A 26,903-nucleotide genomic window follows, 5' to 3' on the forward strand; every position below is an offset into this window, starting at 1 on the left:
CTCCATCCATAGTCCAGACGGTAACGTGTCTCACAGCCCAGCTTTACGCAGCGAATTGCGACACTTCCGGTAACCACTACGGCTCCTTCCTTCCTGTCTGTACACGCTTCCGGTGGCGAGCGTGTGTAGTGTTCGCACGTGTGTCTAGCAGGCATGGTCATGCTATTGACAGGCAGCGTCTGATAGTTACGAGGTAAGGAGATCGCGTATTGTAGAATGCATCGCATATATGTGTACTCATATACATGTCTCTACGTGTGTACACACACACATATATATATATACATACATACATATCTCTACGTAACGGAGGAGCCGGCACAGCACGGGAAGTTGTCATTGGGATTGACACATTATCTCAGTTTGCTCAGTTCACACAGTTTTCTGAAATGGACGATACAAATGTGATTGTATTTGATGTGGAATTCATTTTAGAGTCAATGGGAAAGTCCTAGTGGGCTTATTCTGTGATCATTTATCTCACTACCAGTATATCTCTATGGGGGTTGCGCAGGTTTTTTTATTCCTAAAATTGGAAATCTTTTTTTTTTTAGTTTATGTGCGATTTTTAATTTTCATTGTTTTTTTCCTTTTTATACCAAAACAAGAAAAAAAAAAATCAAACTAAAGCTACCTTAACTACTATGGCAGCCTCTGTTGAAGGCTACCGGGCTGGTCATGGGAAAAAAAATTTCAATCTCCCTCCCCCCCAAAAAAAAAGAAAAAAAAAAGTTTAAATCATTCCCCTTTCCCTAAATGCAAAATAAAGATAAAAACAATTTATACATCCCTGTGTCTCAAAATGCCTAGTTTAGAAACTTCTGAAAATATGATGACTGTTTCACTGTTTTGTCTGTGATAAAAAAAAAAATTAATAGAAAGTGATTAAGACAATAGACATTCCTCAAAATTGTATAATTAAACCTGGTTTGCAAAAAAAAAAAGACGTCTTATGCATCTTTGTACACACGGAAGTATAAAAAAGTTACTGGTGTCAGAATTTGTGAAATTTTAATTTTTTTAAAAAAAATATACGATTAACCCTTTCACTGCCAATGGTCTCTGGAAATTTTGCACCTCCGGTAGCCAGAGCAATTTTCACAGTTTGGAGATGGATAAATCAAAGCTAAGTTGCAGCATTAATAAAAAGCATCCAACCCCCCCATACATATATATTTTCTTAAAGTAGACACCTGCAGCATTGTCTCAATGCCACTTGGTACTGTATACAAACAGGCATCTTCATGCAATTTTGATTTAAAGTGAATGTTTTATGAAAAAATGCAAATAAATGTATATTAGTTGATAAAAGTGTAAACCAAACAATAAATTATATGCACCAAACCTCCTAAAAATAGGAGTTCAATATGTGCAGAGTTCATACATATCACTAAGGCCTACACCTATCTGCACGTGTCTTCAGAAAATTACTAGAACTGGAAGGAACAAAAATCTGCTTTGAAGCTGGAAAGCAAGTGAACCCCTAAACCCTATGTATCAATGGGTCATCAATAGCCACATTGACCTTTATGCAACTTTGTGACAAAAACATTTTTTTTTTAAAAAAATGCACTAAAACACATATTTGCACCTAAAACTCATGTTCAATCTCAGATTCATATACAAAATAATAGCTTATGGTGTTTACAATGTGTATATATACTATATGTACCGCAAACATCAACTACAACAAGAGATCGGACTCCCAAAAACACTGATACAGAAGACAGGCAGGATTTTACTGTTATTCACTAGCAGATGACATGACTCCCCAAACCATCACTGATTGTGGAAACTTCACACTAGACCTCAAGCAGCTTGGATTGTGTGACCTCTCCTCTCTTCCTCCAGATTCTGGGACCTTTATTTCCACATGAAATGCAAAATTTACTTTAATCTGAAAACACCTTTGACCACCGAGCAACAGTCCTTAACCTTTTGCTGATATTCTAATTTATTGAGATGCACTAGTACAAATGGACCCGGCTGTGGCATATGCCAGTCTATTTGAAATTGTGACTTATAATAGATTGATATTTTTGTTAAATTCTTTTTGGTTCTTAACTTTTCTTTCTATTACAGGAGGCCGAAAAATGGCTGGAATTTACTCTGGTATTCACCTGCAGCTGAAAACCCCCAAAATTGCTTGGGATCATAAGCTAAAGCTAGCTCACTTTGCTTGGATTTCTCATCAGTGTTGTATTCCAAACAAGGAGCAGGTAATACCTTGTGGATACTTTTGCTTTATAGTTTTGTGTCTTCTGAAATATGTTAAATGACACTTTTCTTATGACTGTGATGTTTTAGCAAAAGCGTTCAGTGGGAATGTCTGTAAAGGGTTAGAAATGCTCTTACAGCAGTGGCGGAATGAGAACCACTGTTAGATCTCAAATAACCAGTCCCTAAGAAGACTAGGAAATGGGTGTCTGATGATCCAAATGTATAAAATTGGATGTTGTATGTGCCTTACTTCCCCTTCCCGCTATTCTCTGTCTGACTTTTAGTCAAAATCTGCTATCTAACTATATTATTGGTGTGGGCATAACGCTTAGGGCTTCACCATTCAAGTTCAGCCGTGACTTTCCAGGGAAAAATGGACCAAGAAATAATTTTTTAAATGAGCCAGGGTGGTGAAAAAACCCCAACACACTACTCCCTTTTCCTTGGTGCTCCATTGCCTCCTAGCACGGTCCAGTCCTCCCAGTTCATTGTTATCTTCTGATGAAGTCAACACCACATGTGTCTGCTGTGACCTTTGAGGGTCTCTTCCTGAGGTTGCCGATTGGCCTCACGTGTCATATTTATGCTATTTTAGTGCCCTGTATGTCATTTGCACAGAGAAAAGTCAGCTCTCCGGTTATTATGCTCTATTAACTAATTTTTTAATATGCCCTACATTTGGCCCTAATCTTTTGCCTGGAATACAACAGGGCTCAAAAGCGAAAGAACACTAAGTGTATTTGAGGTCTAAGGGTGCATTCACACTACGTAACGCCAGCGTGTATCACAGCCGTACACGCCGGCGCTACAGCAGGGCTGCGAACACTTCCCATTCATTTCTATGGGAGCCGGCATGCGAGCGCTCCCCATAGAAATGAATGGACTGCTTTTTTTCATTCATTTCTATGGGGAGTGCTCACATGCTGGCTCCCATAGAAATGAATGGGAAGTGTTCGGCAGCCGTGCTGTAGCGCCGGCGTGTACGGCTGTGATACACGCTGGCGTTACGTAGTGTGAATGCACCCTAAGGCTTAATTCACATCTGCATCTGAGTCTCTGTCTTAATGTCTGCCTGAAATTGCTGGGTGAAAAAGTCCTGCATGGATGACTTTTTCCTCTGCCGGTTTCAGTTTTAAGGCAGTCAGTCCATCAGGCTCAGTGTGTAACCACTATTACAGCAGTTCGCCTGTCTGTTGATCTGGTCCTCCAGCGGATGTAGTTACAACTTTGTCATTTACACTATATTGCCAGGCATATGAAGAGGAATTACAGTAAAATTTAAAAAAAATTACCCTATTATGCAAACTTCATGGAATTTTATCAAAAGGTATATTGAGACCAAAAAGTGCTTTTCAAAACTTCATGTGCAAAGTGGTCAGTACAATTGCTTTTTGGTTTGGGAGTGTAGATTTAGAGAGACTAGTTTTTGGACTCCATGTCGCATTTGCTGAGCTTCAGAGCTGCAAGTAAAGTGGAATTCCCAAAGAAGTGACCTCTTTTTGTAAGTTACACCACTCAAAGAATTTATCAAGGTACATGGCAAGTGTTTTTAACCTTTGAATGTTGCATTAATTTAGTTTCCAGAAAAGTTAACATTGCTAATTTTCCAGAGATCCGTCATTTCAGTGCCCAGTATCTTGCACCCAGCTAATTTCAGCAGAGACACACAATCCAAAATCTGTTAGGCCCGGTTCACATGTGTGTTGGGGTTTCCGTTCGGGGAGTCTGCTTGGGGATCCAGTGAACGGAAACCTATGCGCATTAATAAGTGTTTGGATGGGGTTTCGATGTCGGACCTACACAGGTCATATATAACTGACCTATCCTGTGGATAGGTCATCAGTATGGAAAATCCATATAAGGTAATTGTTCAGGTCACCACTACTATCTATATAGTCTAGGTAGTTGAATGTAGAAGAAAGTACACTGAGATAGAAGACTAACATAAGGAATATGCAAATGAGTCCTGGATGGAAAAGAATAATTTGTTCTAGTAAAATGCTTTTATTAACATTTTGGCTCCTTTATTCCCCTGCTACTGCCAATCCAACTGGTGATATCGCTGAAAATAGAAGAATAAGAGAAAAAATTAAGAAAACACAGGTTTTCTCAGAAAAGAGCCAAAATTTGTTAACCAATTCCAGACCACCCATAGAGTATATATTTCCAGATAGTGGTTTCCTTGTTCTGCAAGGATGTACTGGTACGTCCAAGCATTTTTCAACAGCTGCACAAAATCGTGCTGAAACAAGGAACTGTCTTTAACTTCAGAGGGAGCTCCCAGAGAGAAGGCAGGGAAGGTGTATTATGGTCCCTGTCTTCCCGATCACTGTGTACAAAGTGCTCAATGAACGCCACCATGAAGCGGCTCTCCTCTGACTCGGCAGTCACGTGAACCGCCAGGATCAGAGTATGTTACTGGACCCAGATCAGCTCTACAGTAACGTGCAGGAGGCTATATTCCTCCTGTAACTGGGGCTAAATGTACCAGCCCCTTTTACAAGGGAAATCGGCCTCCCCTAAAAAAAAAACTGTGATCAGATGTCCCCATAAAGTCTATTATGATTTTTTGGGGAAACAATGTAAAAAATAAAAATATTAAAATGAATAGAAAAGTAAAAAAAACAAAAAAAAAATTAACTAAGACAATTTGAAAAAAAACAACAAAAAAAACATCAAGAACACACCCGGACCAATCGGAGGCATTAACCCCTCCGGCGCCACGGTTAAAGGCACCGGAGGCGCCATTTTCCCGGCGGTGCATGGGCAGTGCCATTTTGTAGTTGTAACTACAAATTCAAACCGCCGTTTTTTCACTGTTTTGATTCTGATGAAAATTTGAATAAAAAGTGATCAAAGCAATAACATTTCCTGAAAATGGTAGAACTAAAAAGTACACCCGGCCCCGCAAAAAAAGACGCCCTATGCATCCCCGTACACTTACATATAAAAAAGTTACGGCCGTCGGAATATGGCGACTTTTAGAAAAAAATTTTTTTAACACAGTTTTAGATTTTTTTAAGGGGTCAAAATGTAAATAAAACCATATAAATTTGGTATCCCTGGAACCGTATCAAAACACAGAATACAGGGGACATGTCATTTTGGCTGCACAGTGAACGCCGTAAAACCAAAGCCCGTAAGAAAGTCGCAGAAATGCATTTTTTCTTCAAATCCACCCCATTCTGAATTTTTTTCCTGCTTCCCAGTACATTATATAGTATAATTAATGGTGGCATCATGAAGAAAAATGTGTCCCGCAAAAATTAAGACCTCATATGGCTCTTGGAGCGGAGAAATAAAAAAGTTATGGGGTTTAAAAGGAGGGGAGTCAAAAACGAAAATCAAAAAATGCCATCGGCGGGAAAGGGTTAAGGAAATAAATGCTGCAAGAAAATAAAAAGTTTTTCAAAAGTTTAGTTATATTTGAAGTACAATTCACATTTTATTCCCCTTTTATTTATAGTGATGGATGGATTAAAGAGGACCTCTCATGTCCTTGGCTTTCCCATTATGTGCCCCGGGGGAAGAGATATCGGTGCCATTACTGATAGCTCTTCACTGTCAGAAGGGAGTTTCTGACAGTCTGTGAGGAACGCCCCGCCTGACAGTAGAGTCCATAGCGCTATACCGTCAGAGGGGGGGCGTTCCTTATCACCCAGCAATGATAAGTACTGTCAGGAGGGGCAGGGGCGTTTCTCACCACAGAGAGTAGACCACCATTATATTTTTCAAAACTCTGCTGCCATGAGTGATAATTTCCAGCTAGTTCAATGGGATTTTAAGGGATTGACTAAGTAGAGGGGGTGACACAAGAGGTAGCAGGGGCGGCATTGCTTATGCAGTATTCAGACAATTAGTGAGTATTGTTTGACTTTTAAAAGAGCTACTATTCTGATAGGTGCAATACATGGTAGACTTAATGAAATGAATTATTAATTTCATTTTGTGTTTTTTCTTTTCAATTTAGTTTTTACTTGACTGGGTGAGCCAGACATTGGTTGGCTTTCATACAAAGAAACAAACTCAGGCAGAGGATGCCGAGCAAAAGTTTTGGTTGTTTTTGGACAACATTCTACATAGCAAAAGGTTAAAAAGCCTTATGGAAGAGGGCAAGTCTCTTAAACTTCGATTTGCTATTGCTCAGGTAAGGTATTCCGTTTCATTGGTGGTTAATTCTTCACCTAACTTTGCATAAATAAGTAGTTATTTATAAGGTAATTTGTACTATATCTTTATTAGAGAAAAAGGAATTTAAAGGGTCTTTATCATTAGATTTTTGCCATTTGAGATAATCATATGCCTGAATAGCCTTTAAAAAGGTTATTCAGGTGCTGCTAATTGTTTTAGAAAAGACCCCCCCCCCCATGGTTTAATAACATACCGGTAAAACCGATATGCTAATTAGCCTCTCCGTGCACCCTGGGTGTTCCTTGCACCCCACAGCGTCATACTTTGCCCACGTCTGGTGCTTGTGCTCTAATTTAGTCCTCCTCCTCCCTGCAAGTAACCGCCTCCAGCGTCTGTATTCTTGGCGGTAGTGAATTGCAATCTCGAGCATGCCCAATAGCCACAAGAAAATGGCGCTCAGGCATGCTTACTGCGCATGCCTGAAATTTCAATTCCCAACCGCTTAGAATACAGACACTGTAGGTGGTTATTTGCAGGGAGGAGGAGGACTAAATTTGAGCACAAGCAACAGACGTGGGTGTGAGAAAGGTATGACGCTGGGGAGTGCACGGAACACCCAGGGTGCATGGAGGGGCTAATTAGCATATCGGTTTTACCAGTATGTTGTTAAAACGGGTGGGTCTTTTCTAGTTTTTTTCAGGACACATAAGGCTTGAAATAAGTAGCTTTATTTGTTAAGTAGAAGAATGGTATAAAATGTGAAAAAAATTGTAAATCTATCTTTTTACTATTGCACGTAAACATTAAAATTAGATGTTCTAGTTCTTCTGGCTACAGGGGCTACACACACAGTTTTTCTACAAAAAAAGGCAGCAGTTGTAAATCACAGCTGTTTGACGTTAATGTGATGCAGCATCGGGGATCAGAGCGAGGTAATTAGCCAGATAGCAGTGTCTGGGGTTTATTTTGGCTGCATCACCAGAAGAATAAAAAATATGGCTTTCACAATATGAAGACAAAAAGCACAAAATCAAGGTGCAGTTTTGAAAATTGGGCTATTCAGGGGATTCCACTGTATTGGTATCTCTGGGGCTTTGTAAACATGACATGGCGTCCAGATACCAAATATCTAAATCTGGATTATTTTGAGTTCAACAGTGTCATACGTGTGGGCATAAACTGCCATTTGGGCACAGATGTAAAGGAGCGCTATGTTCTGTGGGAGCGCAAATTTAGATTGTTGGTTTTTTTTGACGCCATGTCACATTTACAGAGACCCTAAAATTGCCCCTACAAAATGTGGTCATTTGGGGTGTAATTCCAATATACAGTCAGCTCCAGGGCTTTGCGAAAACATGGTGTCCAGAAAGTTCCTCTTAAGAATAATTACCTATGGCTTTTCAAGCTCTTGGGAAAGCTGGGTAGTATATACCAAGAAGTGCTGTAATAGGCACTCCTGAATAATAGTTATATAAATGTCCTACCTTGCCCTAGAGATTTGTCTTTCAGACTTCTGGGAAAGCTTCGTAACCTAGCACGTGGAGCTGTAAAAGGGGAAAAAATACTGTAAAGAATAAAAAGAAAAGATAATTGGCCCTTTTCTCAATATTTTTTTTCTGTAACAAAAAATAGCCACATTTCCACTATTGCCGAGTTTGTAACAACCCATACTATAAAAATAGAACATTTCTCCCTCATGGTGAATGATGTTTTAAAAAAACAAACAAACCCCAAAACACAGCAATTCTGTTTTTATTTTTTATCAAATTGCCTTAAAGTCACTTATAACCCAAAATGGTACTAGCAGAAATGATAACTGATTTTTAAAAAAAAAAAAAAAAAAGCCTCCATGCAGCTCTAAGGATGAAAAAGTAAAAAAAAAGTTACTTAGTCTCTTAGAATATGGTGACATTACTACAAATAATTTTTGACAAATAAATGAAATAGTGCAACATTAAAGGGATTCTACCATTAAAACGTTTTTTGTTTTTTTTTGTGGATAAGACGTCGGAATAGCCTTTAGAAAGGCTATTCGTCTCTTACCTTTAGACGTGGTCTCTGCCGAGCTGTTCCTTAGAAATACCGTTTTTTACTGGTGTGCAAATGAGCTCTCCGCAGCAATGGGAGTGGGCCCCAGCGCTCAAACAGCAACGAGGGCATCCCCACCGCTGCCAGAGAAGTGTCTCCAAGCGCCGCCTCCTTCTTCGTCCGCTGCGTCATCTTCAATGTCTTCCGGCGCAGGCTCATAACTTCTAGCAGAGCACACTGTGCAGGCGCACAGGTCACAGAAAAATGGTCGCTTGCACAGTCTGCTCTGCTAGGTTACGATCCTGCGCCGGAAGAAGACATTGAACATGACGCAGCGGACAAAGAAGGAGGTGGCGCTTGGAGACAGGTCTCAGACTCTCAACACTGTATACAAGTAAAACTAATGATATGTTGTCATTCTGGCATAGATTTTTGCCCTAATATGCTTTTAGTACTTACCACTACTTACTTACCACTAACCGTCTCTTTTTTGTTGGTTTTTAAAGGTAATGAATGATATTTTTGCAATTACACCTACACAGACGAGCCTACCAGCTGGTATTGGAACAGTGTTAAGCTGTTGTCAAGTTGTTCTCTCTACTCCATGTTTTGGAAAGATTTACAAAGCCAAATATGAATTGATTGTGGACCTTTTAAGTAAGCTGGGTTTCTTGGCCTGTCTTTGCTTGACTTCAGAACATGCCCTAGCAGAACAAGTTTTAAATGTACTTAATATATCACTTAAACAGTATACCCTTCTACAAAGACAGCAGATCAACGCCAACAGACTTTTTGTGCATGTGCTCACACAACTTTTTGAATCTTGTTTGCGTTTACGGAATACCTTAAACAGCCAGGTTTTTGATAAGGATAGTAACATTGGAACCCATCAGCTCATTAAAGACATTAGGAATAACATAGATGTTGTTCTTCATACCGGCCTTTTTCAGGCTGAACTTCTTACTTTTTACAAAGACGAACTTCTTCAGTTAGAGAAATCTGAGAAGAAAAAAGGGCCTTTCAGAGATTGTTTGACTCCAGTTTGTTCTATCCTAATAAAACTGGAAGAAATTGACTTTCAGGACAAAGAAAAAAAGCTTTCCTTTTTGGCCAACTGTGTTCCCCTCCTGTATAAACTGTTTTTAGACTCCTACTGCAAAGATGGAAATGAACTACTTTGCTTTCAAATGCTTGTCAAACTTTTCGGATGTCTGAGTGCACCTTTTACACAAGTGCAGGATGACATGAAAGTATTGTTTCCAACATGGTCCGCTGGTCTCAGTGCATTAGAATGCATGCTGAATCTTGTTCTCAGTCACAATATATATAATATTGCAGAGGATAACATAAGAGGTAAGGGTGTTCAGTACAAGTTTTACCGCAGTTTAATAGAAATACTAGTGTGCACTCCTTGCACACCTTCACTACCATGGTTCAGGTGCTTGAAAGCTTTGAACTTATTAAATCCTCTTATTGTAGAGCCAAACCTTACCGACATATTACGTGCATGCTTTAACAGTGATACTTCTGATATGTCTACTAGGAAAGCACAAGAAGCATTGGTTGTTAGCCTTTTGAACACATACTTGCAACTTCGACAGTTTCCAAAGCTGTTTGAGAAAATCCTCCTGGTCCTATGTCAGCCAGCAACAGAGGGATTCAAAGATCAAATTCTTTTGTCCAGATTGACTGAGAAGCTCACAGGATTTCTTGTTCAGCTTCCACCAAATCAAATGTTGGATATGTGGGAACTGGTTGTAAAAAGCTGTCGCCTTCCCCGTACTGAAGATGATCCAAGTCACAGCATAAATCTGCAACACCTAGGTTCACTTTTGCAGTGTTTAATGATGAACATGAAGACCATAGACAGTAATACTCCAATGACTGTTATTCACCGATTTCAGCATCTCATGAAACAAATTGCTGAAGAGCTGATATTGCCTTCCCTAACCATTCTAAAGAAAGAAAGTGTGGAGGCAGAGGAAACTTCAAAGATCTGTGACTTTGTCTTAATGCTTCTTTCTTCCTGGGTAGAAGTAAATACTGTCACTGCATTAAACTGTGAGAAATATGTCTCCCAAATGGGTAAACTTGCTTTTCCATTGGAATCTCCTTTGGAATATTGGAACTTTTCCATATTCTTCGAAGATAAAGAATGTTGGCATAAAGTTCACACTCTTTGCAGTCAATCAAATGTATTCAGCATGTATTACCTTCGACTACTTTCCATTCAGAAGATAAAGGTCATCCTTATGCACATTCATATGCCAAATGAGAATGAGAGGGCGACACTTCAAGCGTCTGCATCTTTTATTGTTAACTCTAGCATCAACCTTATGAACCACAAAGATCAAAATCCTAACCATGGCAGTGTTATCGATTGCCCGTGGCACTTTATTGTTTCAAACATAACAATTCTGGTTCCATTTATTTCGCCTGAAGATATGAACATGATTGCTGACTATCTGTTGGAAACTCAACTGTCTGCTAGTGACAAAAACAATGATCCAATTTCTCTTAAAGGGATCACTAAAAGTTTACTCCTGAGTGATTCTTTTTCAGAAATGTGCGTTTTGCAGTGCGTTTTTATAACTTGTATCTTTAAAAAGTGTGCTACACTGGTAAGAAGGCAAACTGTATTACATGAAATCATCGATCTTCTTTCTTTGCAAGACTCAGATTGGCACGAGTATATTATTTCTATATATAACAAAGGAGCCAAAATTGTAAATCCAAAAGTAAATTACAGCTGTGACGATTCGGTTTTTGTGACCAATATGAAGCATTCTCTACAACTTGTTTCCTCAGGAGCAAAGATGAATGAATTTGTCAGTTTTACCGATGATGATATTAATTTGCTAATGAATTTGATAGAATTGATATCTGTGTTAAACCCTGACAGTCTGCTGCCATCAGACCTGTGCCGATGTTTTTTCTTATTAGTAGCTTTAGCTAATGCAGGTTCTGTGAAGAGCGTTAATGTTGCAAGTGCTTGCTACAGAAGCTTAACATGTCTGCTTAGCGGTACACATGCTAACCATTTATTCAAAATTGCATATGCTAGTGACATCCTAGAAGCCATGATGACTTGCATCCAGACCACCGATTGGAATGTTTCTGAGGCCCACGCTCAGGACTGGGCAACGTTTCTGGACATTGTAAATCTATTTTTTGATACTTTTCTTTCTGTGGTGATGAAACGAAAACAGAGTGTTCTTGTTAACCTAGAAAAATGCACCTCCTTTGTGCTTAATTCACTTACTAACATGAAAAGAACATATTGGAGTACTTGTAAGGGGCAGTTGCACATTGTGATACTGAAAAATATATGTCATCATTTAACACTTGCTGCCAAGGAACAAGATGCAAAAGGAGAATATGGTGAAGGTTTAACCAACCTATTGAAACGGGTTACTGTAGAACTAAAGACTGTTATTCAACATTGCTTGCAGATCACTGTCTCTAGTCCATTTTTACCTTCCCTCCTAGTAACATCTACAACTACTCTTCTAGAAGCAGAACTCAGTGCTGGAGGGAACCTTCATAATACTGAAATGTACAGAGTTTTTAGGTTGCAGATTGTGAAGGAGCTCTGTTATGCAAAGGACCAAACCACATTTTTGAAATCTGCATTGCATTATTTGACTGTATGTATTGCAGTGAAAGAAATCTATTCTAAACAGCAAGGATTTGTAACCTCTGTATTTACCACTCTGGGAAATCTCCTGGCCAGTAAGTATTAAACATGTGTAGTTTGTAACCTTACACTGATTATTTTTTAATCAATGGATTGCTAGGCCCTTTGCTCTAAGACGAACAAGTTATATTTGAATTGTTAGGAGATGGGCAGGAAAAAATTGCAGCAAAGTCCAGAGGTATTTGTAAATGGGAAACATGTATTGGTCTCAGATCCAAAGCATTTCAAATCATTGAGCCCCTTCATCACATACAACAACTACTTAAAGGGGTATTCCCACATCGCATACTCTGCAGTCTTCACTGCTGTAAAATCTTCTTTCTTCCTGGATTCTTGCATCATTTGGTGGGCGGGGTTTCACATGCAACCTGCCGTTTAGCTCCGCCACCAAATTCGCGTGTAGCTCCACCCCACCCATATTGGACTATGAAGTACAGGCAGCAGCAACTCCATTCTGTGTTACATACAGAGACTGCCTGTCTCTGCCATAATGAACACAAATGAGTTAGCTAGCCTGATAACTGGGAGAACAGAAGACAGTTCAGAAATGAAAGCAGCTCCTCTATCTGATAGCAGGGAACTAGGTCACGTGGTGTAGACACAGGAATAGCTAGATACACAGGCTGGCTCCCTGCACTTAGCCCCTCCTCCCTCCCCCCTGAGAGCAGGCAGATACATCACTTGACTTTTGAGCAGATAAGTCAGGGCTTTGTCAACAATGAATTGAATAAAGTAAGATAGTGGACAAACAAAGCAGTTTTGCTGAAGCAATGTATTTAGGAAAAGTCTTATATTCACATTAACAAGCAGTATAGATAGGATCCTTGTGATGGGACAACCCCTTTAACTTAAAAAAAAATAAAAAAAGAAACTAAGATGGGCAGGGCCAGGCAGGACTTAAAACAATTCATAGATCAAAATTGTTTTGCCTATGCATAGCAAAGGCCAATGTGAGACAAACAGTATCCATAATACAAGATTATTATTCTGTATACTGTGTTTAAGGAAAATATTTTAAGACAGTGTATATGTACCTTTTTATATCAGTCAATGGCTGGGATGACAACTGCTTTTACCACAAGTTATTCACCAGCATCAGAAAACTTTTATATTTGATTTGAAAAATGTATTTTAGGCTATGTTCACACTTGTGTTTGAGTCTCCAGCACTGATTCTAGACACATCTAAAATCATGAATGAAAACATTCTGCAAGCCTGACTTTGTTCCTGCAGTGTCAGAAAAACCAGATACCTGACAGATGCTATCATAGTGAAAGGAGTCCTGCGAGATTGGTTGTAGTCTTAGCTGGATCAGTCTTTGTTTAATCTCTTCTTCTTTTATCCTTGTGTTGGTCGAGAAGAATGGAGTAAATAATGACGTTTTCCACATGATCTGGCTGTGTATTTGCAGTATCTGAAAATGGGTTTTCTAAATCCTTTTATAAAATAAATCCAATTAACTGGTATCTGTTAATATATAGAGGGTCCAGTTCACGGCCAAGATTTTATAAGTCTTGGCTAAGTCTGTATGTGTGCTGTCCTCTCTCACCCAGCTGAAGAGCACCCAATAATCTAAAGTATACATGTTGTGCAGTTCCCCCTATCGGTATGGTTCCCAGTAGCTGGGCACTCTATCATCTCAATACATAGTCCCGAATGAACTGATTAAATTATAATACATTATGTTGATTGAAAATATAATTTATTATCTCCTCCTGTTTTTCTACCCTGAGGTCCCTGGTTCAATAATGAGATACTCAAATATGCTGAAATGGAGCTGCAAAACTTATTAAATGGAGTGACAGAAAATTGTACCTGTGAAGAATTTCATGCGTTACTGAAATTAATTTTTAACAAGCTTGAACTATGCAATTTGTGGAAAAAGAGTTATAAGGTTGGTATTTTTTTTTTCTTTAAATGGATTTTCTGGCCCCAAATGGATTTTTCCAATTGATGACCTATACACAGAAACCGCAGTATATGATCCGTGGGTTCTGACACCTGGATTCTGCAGAGATCAGTTGTTCCAGATACCTGAAGCTGCTATAGTGGACGGAGAGCACATGGGGGTGCTGCTATGCAAGTAATGGGTGGTTTGGGCAAATTGCAGCACCACTTGAATAGGAGCAGCCTGCACACCCGTCCACTTTACCAGCTTCTGGCATATGAATGCTGATGGCACAGCTGGTTTGTGCAGGGTCCGGCTGTCTGATTCCTATGGATCACATAATGATGTCCTATCCTGTGGATAAGTAATCAGATGAAAACTCCATTTGAGGCTGGAAAATCTGTTAATTACCTACTGATCTCTTATTCAGTGTAAAGTGCTAAAGTAATCAATTCTGATAATTGGAATTATTTTTAACGTGAATCCAGATAATGTATCTGCTGCTGCATTCAATCCCTGAGCCGCTGGAGCTTTCACCTATCAGTAAACTCCTATTCGTTTAAGCTGCATATTATTACAGGCTTTTCAATAACAGCAAAAGCGCACAGCCAGTGATAATATACAGCTGAAAATAATTGGTGGCCTGGGACCTGAATGCAGCTACAGTCGCATCAGGTACCTTGTTTGGCACAACCATTTAGGGCCCATTCACATCATTTTTTAAACATTAGTTTAATTGATCAGTTTAGTGGATACAAAAAACTGATGTGAAAAATGGATAATAACAAGGAAACTGATCATCATCATTGTTAAATACAAATGGTTCAGTTTCTGTTCGTTCTTTTGTGGGACACAAGTGTGTGGTTTGTCTGACTTTTCTGTCTTTCAGTAACTAATCCAATTTTTTTTTAATATTTTTGAGTCCATTCAGATCACATTTTAATCTGTTTAATGGATGCAAAACACAGATTAAAATAACGGACGCAAACGGATGGCTCTCCGTTTCCATAAGCCTCAGTGTTTAAAAAGATAAATAAAAATACATATTTGATCCTGTGTGGGTTTTTCTTTTTTTTGGATGGACACAAAAGTATGGTATGCTCCATATTTTTTTTTTTTAAACATTGTCTATGGAAACGGCTAGCCATCTGTTAGCGTCTATTTTTTTTATTTTTTTATTTTTTTTGCATCTGTTAAACTGATACATTTTTGCCTGTACAACCCCTTTTAAGGCTCTGTTCACACGGGGCAAGGGACCGTGTATTTTGGTCCTGATTTTGACGCGGGAAGCTGCGTCAGAATAAGGACCAAAATGCGCATGCCGCGGCTTCCGACAGTCTCGACTTCCTGCTCCAGAGTAGGCCCAAATGAATGGGCCTAGTCCAGAGGGTGCTGTCACAAGGTGGATGCCGCAGTTGAATCAGCCGCGGAATCCGCCTGAGTAAAGGGCAGCTCGCTTCTTTTTTTTTCTGTGAGCGGGAACAAACTGCTCACGGAAAAAAGGATGCTAGCGGTCTACATAGACCTCTATTGTGAGGGAGAGGATTTTGAGGTGGATTCGGCCTCAAAATCCGCCCCCTCTTGCCCCCTGTGAACGAGCCCTTAAGGATCTTCTGCTAATGTTGTGGTGTTAGATACCAGAGGATGCCTTCATATACCATTTGTGACATCCTTATACATCATGTGCTTTACGCCACCATCTTTGGTTCTGCCCTGATCTTGGTATTTTCCCTGGAAAGAGAGATGCATAACCATGTACCGTATTCATACTCAAAATATGCTATCTTTTGCTTTTTTTTACATCATTAGACAACTTTGCATCCATTTTTTTAACTATAGATAATTTCTATGATTGAAAAGAAAAATCCTAATGGTTAGTCTTATTTAAGCAAAAAAAAAAAAAAGAGGCCTCAGAGATGTTTCTTTGTGGATATAGAGACTATTGAAGTCTGTGGGGGTAATGTCTTCTGCAAAAACAGCAAAACAGGTTAATGTATAAAGTTTACAAAGCTGTATGAATTGACATATTACTGAAATAATGTGATCAGTCCTCAATAAGACTTTATATTTTTCAGGTCCTCTTTTCTGGAATCACAATGATTAGACTTCTCCTTAACTGTACTTTACAGAAGGACAAAAGTGTGTTATTCTGGTCCTCTGCCTCTCAGATTATAACTGCATTGGTAGTAAGTATGGCGTGCTAAACAGATCACTTGCATTGTCATAGACTGTATAAACCATCTGTGTTTAGAAAAGCGTACAGGGGAAAGGAGCTTCGTAATTTATTATTAGTAAGGTTTCTGTTTCTCTCAGTAGTTGTTTGTCTCCTGTGTCATTTAGAGGGGATTTCCTATGACAGGATAAAGGATGGGATGATTTGCAGATCATTTCGGGATCCAACTGCTCAGTCTTCCACTGATCAGGAGAAAGGGGGGCTTTTATCCCAAATTCTGAATGGAGTGGTGGTTGGATGCCATGCACTCACACACAGCATTCATTTCAATGGGTATGCCAGAGATAGCTGAAGTAGGGTGTTTGGCTTTCTCCATTGAAATGAATGTAGCGATGTGTTCACTGCCTAATCATTGCTTCATTCTCCCGACTAGTGGAGTTCTGAGCGCTGGATGGAGAATTACTTACTTTCATGGGAAAACTGTTTTAAAAGTGTTCTTGAAAATGGAATTATAGAGGAGACTAATTTTCTAACTTTCTAATTCACCCTTTAGACGCTCAGCATAGAAGCTAATAAGGAACGTTTGCTAATTTCCGCTGTTGTTGCGCCTGTGCTCGATACTATGGCTTTGTTTTTACGACGAGGAGAGCTGTTTCTAAGTAATCCTCAACATGTTACACTCACATTAAGCACACTCCAAATGGTGTCACTTGAAAACGTCAAAACTGAAGATTACTATAGCATATTTTTGGCAATTCATGAAGTGCTATTTTCTGTATTACAATGTCATCCAAAGGTAATTTAATTATGAGATCGTATATCTAGTGCTTAGAGTTGCTGTGAAATGACAATTACTCTTTAAACTCCTTTATATCTGTTTTTAGCTCTGTCGTGTTTTTTAACATTTGCATAGGGAAGACTTTTCACCAAAGCTTTGCCTACACATTAGGTGATGGTTGGCTAAATCTGTTAATATGTTTAGGGACTTGCAGACTTTTTCCCCATACACGGGTCTATAGATAAGCCATCGGAGTTGTCTGGCACGGTCTTCCTCCCCTCATTTGAGCTGAGCATGAATTTGTAAAGGGGATTTGTGTGAGATGGTAGTCCCGTGTGAGATCTGTCTTGAAGGAAATCTGTCACCACGTTTATCTTTTTAAGGGGCAGCATATAATAGCCTCATCATAGAAGTTCCTTTATTCACTGCCACAGTGAAAATCGCCAATCCTCATAAATCTCCCCAGTTGTTTAGTGTGGAAGGTCTGTGGTAGAATGGTGCAGAATATGATATGATTGGGTGATAAAGACACATAGAACAGTTTTCATACATGAAGCATCGGTGTGTTTCTTACCCACATAGTCCCTCTCCTTCCCATATTCTCAAATTGGTGTCTATATCTCAAAAAGGGTGAGTTGTTCATGTTTCCCAGATTGATGAGAGGGATCAGGTATCTGTAAACTATAAGCCAACTTGTAAGCCCTCATGCACATGACTGTGTGCTAGCTGTATTTTTAAGCTCTAGCATGACCCTGCACTGACCCTTTCATATGGCTCCATCCTACCAACTGTGTATCATCATGGATCCATATAGGGTGCTGTGAGCCTGAGGCTAAAACTCAGCACAGTTCTTATTGCTGTCTGTTTTGCGGCCAGTGGAGTTCAGACTGCACGTATGGCCATCATCCATGTTCTGACGTTTGCTCACGTAGGCTAAGGCTGTAGCTAATTTCAGACTTCTTTTTGAACATATTTCATGGTTTAAAAAAAAGTCTATAATGTTGAATATAACTGGTTTAATAATGTCTTATTGTCTTTCAATTTTTTTTCTTTTGCATATATCAAGGTAATGTTAAATTCTGTTCCTACATTCCTGAGCTGCTTTCAGAGATTGGTTGCATCTGTCATGCATGAGGGACGGCAGAAAGGAGATGGAGGTAACCTACTTCATACTGTTTTGTGGTAAACACTTTTTCACGGCGCAGTCTTACACATATTACAAATTGAGCACGATTCCTAGCTCAGGCAGTTCACACACCCAGGGACACCATTGTTGCCACCACTTATCAAATATGGGAGATACAGTCCTATGAAAAAGTTTGGGCACCCCTATTAATCTTAATCATTTTTAGTTCTAAATATTTTGGTATTTGCAACAGCCATTTCAGTTTGATATATCTAATAACTGATGGACACAGTAATATTTCAGGATTGAAATGAGGTTTATTGTACTAACAGAAAATGTGCAATATGCATTAAACCAAAATTTGACCAGTGCAAAAGTATGGGCACCTCAACAGAAAAGTGACATTAATATTTAGTAGATCCTCCTTTTGCAAAGATAACAGCCTCTAGTCGCTTCCTGTAGCTTTTAATCAGTTCCTGGATCCTGGATAAAGGTATTTTGGACAAACAATTCAAGTTCAGTTAAGTTTGATGGTGGCCGAGCATGGACAGCCCGCTTCAAATCATCCCACAGATGTTCAATGATATTCAGGTCTGGGGACTGGGATGGCCATTCCAGAACATTGTAATTGTTCCTCTGCATGAATGCCTGAGTTGATTTGGAGCAGTGTTTTGGATCATTGTCTTGCTGAAATCTCCATCCCCGGTGTAACTTCAACTTCGTCACTGATTCTTGAACATTATTCTCAAGAATCTGCTGATACTGAGTGGAATCCATGCGACCCTCTACTTTAACAAGATTCCCGGTGCCGGCATTGGCACACAGCCCCAAAGCATGATGGAACCTCCACCAAATTTTACAGTGGGTAGCAAGTGTTTTTCTTGGAATGCTGTTTCTTTTTGGACGCCATGCATAACGCCTTTTTTTATAACCAAACAACTCAATCTTTGTTTCCAAAATGAAGTTGGCTTCTCCAAATGTGCTTTTGCATACCTCAGGCAACTCTATTTGTGGCGTATGTGCAGAAACGGCTTCTTTCTCATCACTCTCCCATACAGCTTCTCCTTGTGCAAAGTGCGCTGTATTGCTGACTGATGCACAGTGACACCATCTGCAGCAAGATGATGCTGCAGCTCTTTGGAGGTGTCTGTGGATTGTCCTTGACTGTTCTCACCATTCTTCTTCTCTGCCTTTCTGATATTTTTCTTGGCCTGCCACTTCTGGGCTTAACAAGAACTGTCCCTCTGATCTTCCATTTCCTTACTATGTTCCTCACAGTGGAAACTGACAGGTTAAATCTCTGAGACAACTTTTTGTATCCTTCCCCTGAACAACTATGTTGAACAATCTTTGTTTTCAGATCATTTGAGAGCAGGCTGTCCATGTTCGGCGACCATCAAACTTAACTGAACTTGAATTGTTTTGTAGAAAGAAATGGTCCAAAATACCTTCATCCAGGATCCAGGAACTGATGAAAAGCTACAGGAAACGACTAGAGGCTGTTATCTTTGCAAAAGGAGGATGTACTAAATATTAATGTCACTTTTCTGTTGAGGTGCCCATATTTTTGCACCGGTCAAATTTTGGTTTAATGCATATTGCGCATTTTCTGTTAGTACAATAAACCTCATTTCAATCCTGAAATATTACTGTGTCCATCAGTTATTAGATATATCAAACTGAAATGGCTGTTGCAAACACCAAAATATTTAGAACTAAAAATGATTAAGATTAATAGGGGTGCCCAAACTTTTTCATAGGACTGTAAGTGTCAACTTGTCAATTAATTGATGCAAAAGGTAGGTGGTATCCAGTGGATACTTACCTGCAGACCTGATTTAAAGGTCCGCTTGAGAGACAAGCCACCTAGTATATAAGATTTCCCTGGGTGTTTAATAAATGAGCAGCTAAGCTATGGTGATCAAGGTAGAGTATGGGGGAGGGGGGTAATGCATACCCCTCTGGCATTTCTTTTTAACCCTGTTGCCCTGATAGTTTTTATGCATTCAACAAAACAAAATGAAATTTTTATATTATTCCCCATGTCCATATAATTTCTAGAAGTGCCTTGGTACATACTTTATACTGCAGGAGGTGATTTTCTGATGGCCTCCAAGTTCACCTCTTTGGAGAAAAGACTGAATGCATGTATGAAAAATGGTCTGTTTTCATACATCTATGTGAAGAGATTCTCAGGGGAAGGCTCATGATGCCCTCCCTCATTGGAAAGTGGGGTGATTAATGTTTTATTCCTCTTGTAAATTTTATGCCCCCCATAATATTTGTACCTGCAGCATTGAATCTGGTATAAGAAGTTTATGATGTATAATTACGATGAGTTTACAATGTCATGTCCATGATAATAAAAGGGTCAAATATACCTTTTGAGTTCAACTTCTTACACTTCTTAAACATCTGTAATCTCAGTTCACCTTTTAATACTTTTCTTTATAGGTACCGCTTGTATTCTGAAATGTGCCAGGCTGGTAGAAAGAATGTATACTTACATTGCAGCAAAGACCGAAGAATTTACAGTGTTTTCTACTTTCATTGTTTCCCAGTATATACATGAACTACAAAAGGTATCATATCTTTTTATCCTAATACACTGTGATTTAAGATGGTAATACTTTTATAATTTAGATGACACATTTTGTGGTTTTAAATGCGCTGCTTTGTGTGGGTACAGAAATACTGTTGTGTAGTATAAACTTAGCCTACCTGTTCTGAAGTGATCTAAAGCAGTATAAAATGACTTAATACTGTACCAGGATTTAATACCTTGCCAAAAAAACAAATCGGCATATTCATTAAAGGGATATTTCCATCTTGGCAAATCACTTCAGAGATGGGAAGAACTGATGCCCGTCCTGACACGTATGGCTGGAGCTTACAAGAGCAGCCGTAACGTAGCTCTATGCTGTCCCCATAGAGGAGAATAGGAGCTATGGAAAGAGCACATTTACCTATGCTGTTTCTGTAGCTCCACAGTGAAACAGTTTAGCTAGATCTGCTTCTCTATGGGAATTACAGGAACAGCCATAACCAGCTCCAGGTTTGTTTGGACCCCTTCGCAACACAACTCTTCTGTCAGCAGCTGCAGCAACAACAAAAAAACCAACAACGAAAATAGAGGGTTTTTTGCTACAGAATGATTGCATTCGCTTTAGGTTGTCTTAGGGTATGTTCACATGGAGTTTTTTTGAAAGCGGATTTTGACGTGGAATCCGCCTGCAAAAAAGGCTCCCATTCACTTCAATGTTTTTTTTCCGCTAGCTAGTGGAAAAAAGAAGCGACATGCCCTATCTTGCCACGGATCGAGACACGTTCCTGTTCGGGCCTAACAAGGAGCGGGATGTCGCGACGGAATGCTGATGCACTGCATCCCGTTGCGGCTAGCCGCGCCAAAAATCCACATAGCGGAAAACTTTTCTGCCATGTGAGCTAGCCCTTAGGCTCCCATACAGAATTTTATGCCCAAACAATAGAATGACCTCCTTATTACACCCTGCACAATGTTATGCCCCCCAAAAAGTAAAATGATTCCTTTTTTATGCACCACACAGTATTTTGCCCCTTATGCCCTTCATATAGTATAATGCCCACTTATTATACTGTCAAACTGTATAATGGCCCCTTATTATGTAAATGTTTTATTATATCCCCAAATAGCAAAAAAGGTTTATACTACAGTATTAAGATGATTATCCAGTGCACTGGGCTGTTTTTATTGGGTGTTTTTTTTAAGGGGTTATCTAGCTTCCACAACTGTACTACAAATACATTCGCAGCAGTGCTAAGTACTCTCTGTTCCTTTGTTCACCCTCTGCTTAGCTTTATTTTAGTTGTTTGTTGTTTCACTGTTATTTACATGCAGTGAATCTGGATAAACTACATTTCAATTGACTGATCTGTTTGATCTTCTCTGTATCTCCCTTCTCCACAGTCATTTCTTTCAGCTTGGGTTCTTGTAGGCAGGCGTTTTTATGCATGGGTTTTAAGAGAAGTTTCCTTCATGGACGATACCCATGCATGCCCTTCCTATACAGTGTACACCATATTGTCACTTGAAACTCCTCCAACTTTGGCTTTTACTTCATTAGCTAACTGCATTGAACTTGCATGCGATTTACTTCAACCTTTCCTATCAGAAGACACTCCTGTTTAGCGGTTTACTTCCATGGATGGCCTAGATATCTGTGCGAGATGGTTGCAGTTCCATCTTTCTTAAATTTTTGTATCACACCTGCTATAGTAGCCTAGCTGATCTTCTTGTAGCCTTCACCTTTATTGTGGTTAAAAAAAATAAATTCCTTGCGGTATTTCCATTTGGTGTCCACAATATAAAATGGGAATGGGTTTTCTGGAAGTAGCGCTCTTCTAGTCAGTGGTCCGCCGGACACCTATGTAATGAATAATTAGACTCTACTGGTTCAATTCTTGTTAATTAGTTTATAGTCTAAAATTTAGCTTTGCTCCTAACTCCACATTCATACAACAGAGCTTTACCCCTAAAACTCAGTCCAGATTTACCAACCTGAACATTATGCCGGGAGAGAGACTCCTAGCCATACAATTATGCATAAATGCGGGCAAAAGCTTTATTTACGTGACATTGAATAACAGCTGTGTGATGTCAGCTTTCTTCCTTCCTTCCTTTCTTCCTTGGACATGTCATGGCAGTAATTAAATTCAATGAATGTGAATAAGTGCAAATTTAACAAATCTTGTTTGCGATCAGTTGCCCCCATTTGTGAGTGTTTTGTATTATGGTGTTCCATAGAAGATTGATTCTGAATGGAAACTAAATGAGTTGTACTCATTTATGCTGATCAGTGTATGGTTATTTCCATAGATGTCAGTGAAACCAAGGTGCGTCAGTAAAACATTCCACTAAACCCCATTACACCACTTTGACCAGCCTGTACTAAATGCCTGCTCCTTAGCATGATGCAACAGAAATCTGCTTTCATTTGACCGAGCAATTATTTTCCACAAAAATACTACAGTAATACAATTTTGAGACTTTTTTGGAGGGTTTTTTTTTCTTTTCTCCGCCATTCTGTTATCCTGAAACAGTGGCACTCACACAGTGATGTTCGACATATATTATATATATATATATATATATATATATATATATATATATATATATATATATATATATATATATATACACACACACTCACCGGCCACTTTATTAGGTACACCATGCTAGTAACGGGTTGGACCCCCTTTTGCCTTCAGAACTGCCTCAATTCTTCGTGGCATAGATTCAACAAGGTGCTGGAAGCATTCCTCAGAGATTTTGGTCCATATTGACATGATGGCATCACACAGTTGCCGCAGATTTGTCGGCTGCACATCCATGATGCGAATCTCCCGTTCCACCACATCCCAAAAATGCTCTTTTGGATTGAGATCTGGTGACTGTGGAGGCCATTGGAGTACAGTGAACTCATTGTCATGTTCAAGAAACCAGTCTGAGATGATTCCAGCTTTATGACATGGCGCATTATCCTGCTGAAAGTAGCCATCAGATGTTGGGTACATTGTGGTCATAAAGGGATGGACATGGTCAGCAACAATACTCAGGTAGGCTTTGGCGTTGCAACGATGCTCAATTGGTACCAAGGGGCCCAAAGAGTGCCAAGAAAATATTCCCCACACCATGACACCACCACCACCAGCCTGAACCGTTGATACAAGGCAGGATGGATCCATGCTTTCATGTTGTTGACGCCAAATTCTGACCCTACCATCCGAATGTCGCAGCAGAAATCGAGACTCATCAGACCAGGCAACGTTTTTCCAATCTTCAATTGTCCAATTTCGATGAGCTTGTGCAAATTGTAGCCTCAGTTTCCTGTTCTTAGCTGAAAGGAGTGGCACCCGGTGTGGTCTTCTGCTGCTGTAGCCCATCTGCCTCAAAGTTCGACGTACTGTGCGGCGTTCAGAGATGCTCTTCTGGCTACCTTGCTTGTAACGGGTGGCTATTTGAGTCACTGTTGCCTTTCTATCAGCTCGAACCAGTCTGGCCATTCACCTCTGGCATCAACAACGCATTTCCGCCCACAGAACTGCCGCTCACTGGATGTTTTTTCTTTTTCGGACCATTCTCTGTAAACCCTAGAGATGGTTGTGCGTGAAAATCCCAGTAGATCAGCAGTTTCTGAAATACTCAGACCAGCCCTTCTGGCACCAACAACCATGCCACGTTCAAAGGCACTCAAATCACCTTTCTTCCCCATACTGATGCTCGGTTTGAACTGCAGGAGATTGTCTTGACCATGTCTACATGCCTAAATGCACTGAGTTGCCACCATGTGATTGGCTGATTAGAAATTAAGTGTTAACGAGCAGTTGGACAGGTGTACCTAATAAAGTGGCCGGTGAGTGTATATATGTATGTATGTATATATATATATATATATATATATATATATATATAATGTGTATGTTATGTTCAAGGTGGATCCCCTTTCACTGGAAGTTTTTACTCAATCATACTACTCTTGGTATACTCTTGATCAGACCTGGGCAATGTGCAGCCCGCGGGCCACATACGGCCCTCTGACTACTTCTATCTGGCCCGCATAGCTTGTGGCAGTTCGTTCAAGGACCTGAGATGATATCAGAGCCTATCACCAGGATAGGCTATGACTCGTTAGTGGGCGGAGCCACACAGGACTGTGTGCTTGATGCAAGCTGCTGGCAATGGGGGCTGCTGGATGATAAAGAGAGAAGAGACAGCATGTGTGAGCAAGAGGGGGGAACTAGGGGCAGATGTAGGGGGGGAGTTAAAATGAATGCACTTGGAGGGTGGACATTAAACTACTAGGGGGCAAATGTTAAAGGACCTGTGAAGATGTCATCACAGCCTATCACCAGGATAGGCTATGACTTGTTAGTGGGCGGAGCCACACGCTTGCTGCTGGCAATGGAGGCTGCTGGACGATAGAGAGAAGAGACAGCATGTGTGAGCAAGAGGGGGGAACTAGGGGCAGATGTAGGGGGGCAGATAAACTGAATGCACATGGAGGGGGGACATTAAACTAGGGGACAAATGGAGGGTGATATTAAACTGGGGCAGCTGGGGAAGATTTTAAACCATGGGGCTAACTGGAGGGGGACATGTCTGCCTCTAGTTGCCCCCAGTTTAATATCCCCCTCCAACTATCCCCACTGTTTAATGTCCCCCTCCAGCTGCCCCAGTTTAATGTCCCCTCTAGTTTCTGTTAGTTTATACTGGGGCACCAGGAAAGGGACTTAATACTGTGGGACATTTGGAGGGGAACGTTACAATGTGGGGACATAATGTACGGGTGACTTTAGGAGGATTATACTTTATGGGGGCACTTGGAAAGATGATTGAGAATGGGCGGAGTCAGCGCAGAAGTGGGTAGAGCTAAATTTGCAGCGGCGCGCTTGGCCCTCTAGAACCATTACAATTTCTCATGTGGCCCCATGGGAAAATTAATTGCCCACCCCTGCTCTTGATACTGTAGTGTGAGTAAAGTTAGTGGTTTCTAAATATTGGCTTTGTTCAAATTTGCTTAGTTAGGTCAATTTACTCATTCTAATGTGGATTCATATTGAAACTGATAACATCGAGAACTTCCAGTTGATTTTTATGCTGCACTTCAGTCATGTGTCTAATTTCAATATAGGGAAGCTCAATTCGCAAAAGGGCATTTGTTTGTAATGTTGCCATTTGGTGTACATGTCAATGTAAATTGTGTTAGAAACATATACAGTATATGTACCTTTTAAACAAAAAAAAATGGAATGTATAATCATTGATTTCCACAAATGTATCATTTTAAGTTTCTTATATTTTTTTCATTTAGGTGACGCTTCAGCCTGAAGTAAAAAAGTCTTTGACGGAAGGAATCTTTCATATCTTTGATCTGTGTATTGATCGTGATATAAAATTCTTAAATACATCCCTTCAAACTGGAGCACGAGAAGTGTTTAAAGAATTGTATCAGGATTATTCTTTGCACTACAAAACAAGGAATCAAGAGGAAGAGAAATATACAGTATATTAGTGACTAAGTGCCTAGCACGTGTTGCCCCCTGTCCACAGGATAAGGGATAGCATACTGATTGGTGAGGTTCTGACTGCTCTCAAGAACAGGGATCCTGTTCTCCATTTGGACCCAAGGCAAGCATGTGAACTGCCGCTTCAGTCACTGTTTGTGGAGATGTGTAAATATACCTGCGTGGACTATAGAACTGTCCACCATTACTAATGCCAAGTAAACATTCAGACAATGTTGCTCTTTTCCCACAGATGAAGCCTTTATTTATATTCTCAGATTGAGACAAGTATTACAGCTCTTGTACAAAGTAAATATTTGGATACTCTACCTTAATTCCCAAAGTGATTGTACCTTCATTTATCCCCGTCCCTTCTTATACAGGTTTTACCCATTGACTAACATGTGGAAGATCTCATTAAATAATATATTTTTAAAACTAAACCTGCCTGCGGATTTCTTTATTGCCTAGTGTACAGAAAGAAAGCCATTCCAACACCCTGAGACTCAACCTAATTTCTCACATTTAATTTGGAAAGATTAATGTTATCCTTCCTGCATTCATCTACACATTAATAGAACTTAATGACGTCCCGGGTCATGTGACTTCTCGGATGTCATTAAAGAAGTCGAACACCACCGAGGACTGCAGGGGAGCCGGAGATAGGTAAGTAACAGTGTTTTTTATGTTTGTATCCCCTCTCGGTCTCCGATTATTATACTCTGGGATCTGAAAAGACCTCAGAGTATAATAATTGTTCATGGGTGTCCACAATGGGGCATAATACTGGGTACAGGGGCCACTATGGGGAATAATACT

At 39.9% G+C, this 26,903-nt stretch overlaps 1 protein-coding gene across 1 annotated transcript; it reads left to right on the forward strand.

The window, feature by feature from the left end:
• The first annotated feature begins 117 nt into the window (after nt 1–117).
• URB2 (URB2 ribosome biogenesis homolog) lies at nt 118–26,444 on the forward strand. The gene is made up of 10 exons (XM_075267762.1): nt 118–193; nt 2,083–2,219; nt 6,191–6,367; nt 8,886–12,111; nt 13,810–13,970; nt 16,040–16,150; nt 16,691–16,933; nt 17,982–18,072; nt 20,496–20,623; nt 25,892–26,444. The coding sequence occupies exons 2-10, from the start codon at nt 2,094–2,096 to the stop codon at nt 26,090–26,092; spliced, it is 4,464 nt and encodes a 1,487-aa protein (XP_075123863.1). The 5' UTR covers nt 118–193; nt 2,083–2,093; the 3' UTR covers nt 26,093–26,444.
• Nucleotides 26,445–26,903: the final 459 nt, after the last annotated feature.

Source organism: Leptodactylus fuscus, chromosome 3 (genome assembly GCF_031893055.1).
Source record: "Leptodactylus fuscus isolate aLepFus1 chromosome 3, aLepFus1.hap2, whole genome shotgun sequence".
Taxonomy (NCBI): Eukaryota; Metazoa; Chordata; class Amphibia; order Anura; family Leptodactylidae; genus Leptodactylus; species Leptodactylus fuscus.

Bases quoted from the DNA above. Each gene is read 5' to 3' on its own strand.
- URB2 (XM_075267762.1), top strand. From the start codon at position 2,094: ATGGCTGGAATTTACTCTGGTATTCACCTGCAGCTGAAAACCCCCAAA. The intron at 16,151-16,690 runs GTAAGTATGGCG...TTCACCCTTTAG, and splicing joins AGATTATAACTGCATTGGTA to ACGCTCAGCATAGAAGCTAA. The intron at 20,624-25,891 runs GTATCATATCTT...TTTTTCATTTAG, and splicing joins ATATACATGAACTACAAAAG to GTGACGCTTCAGCCTGAAGT.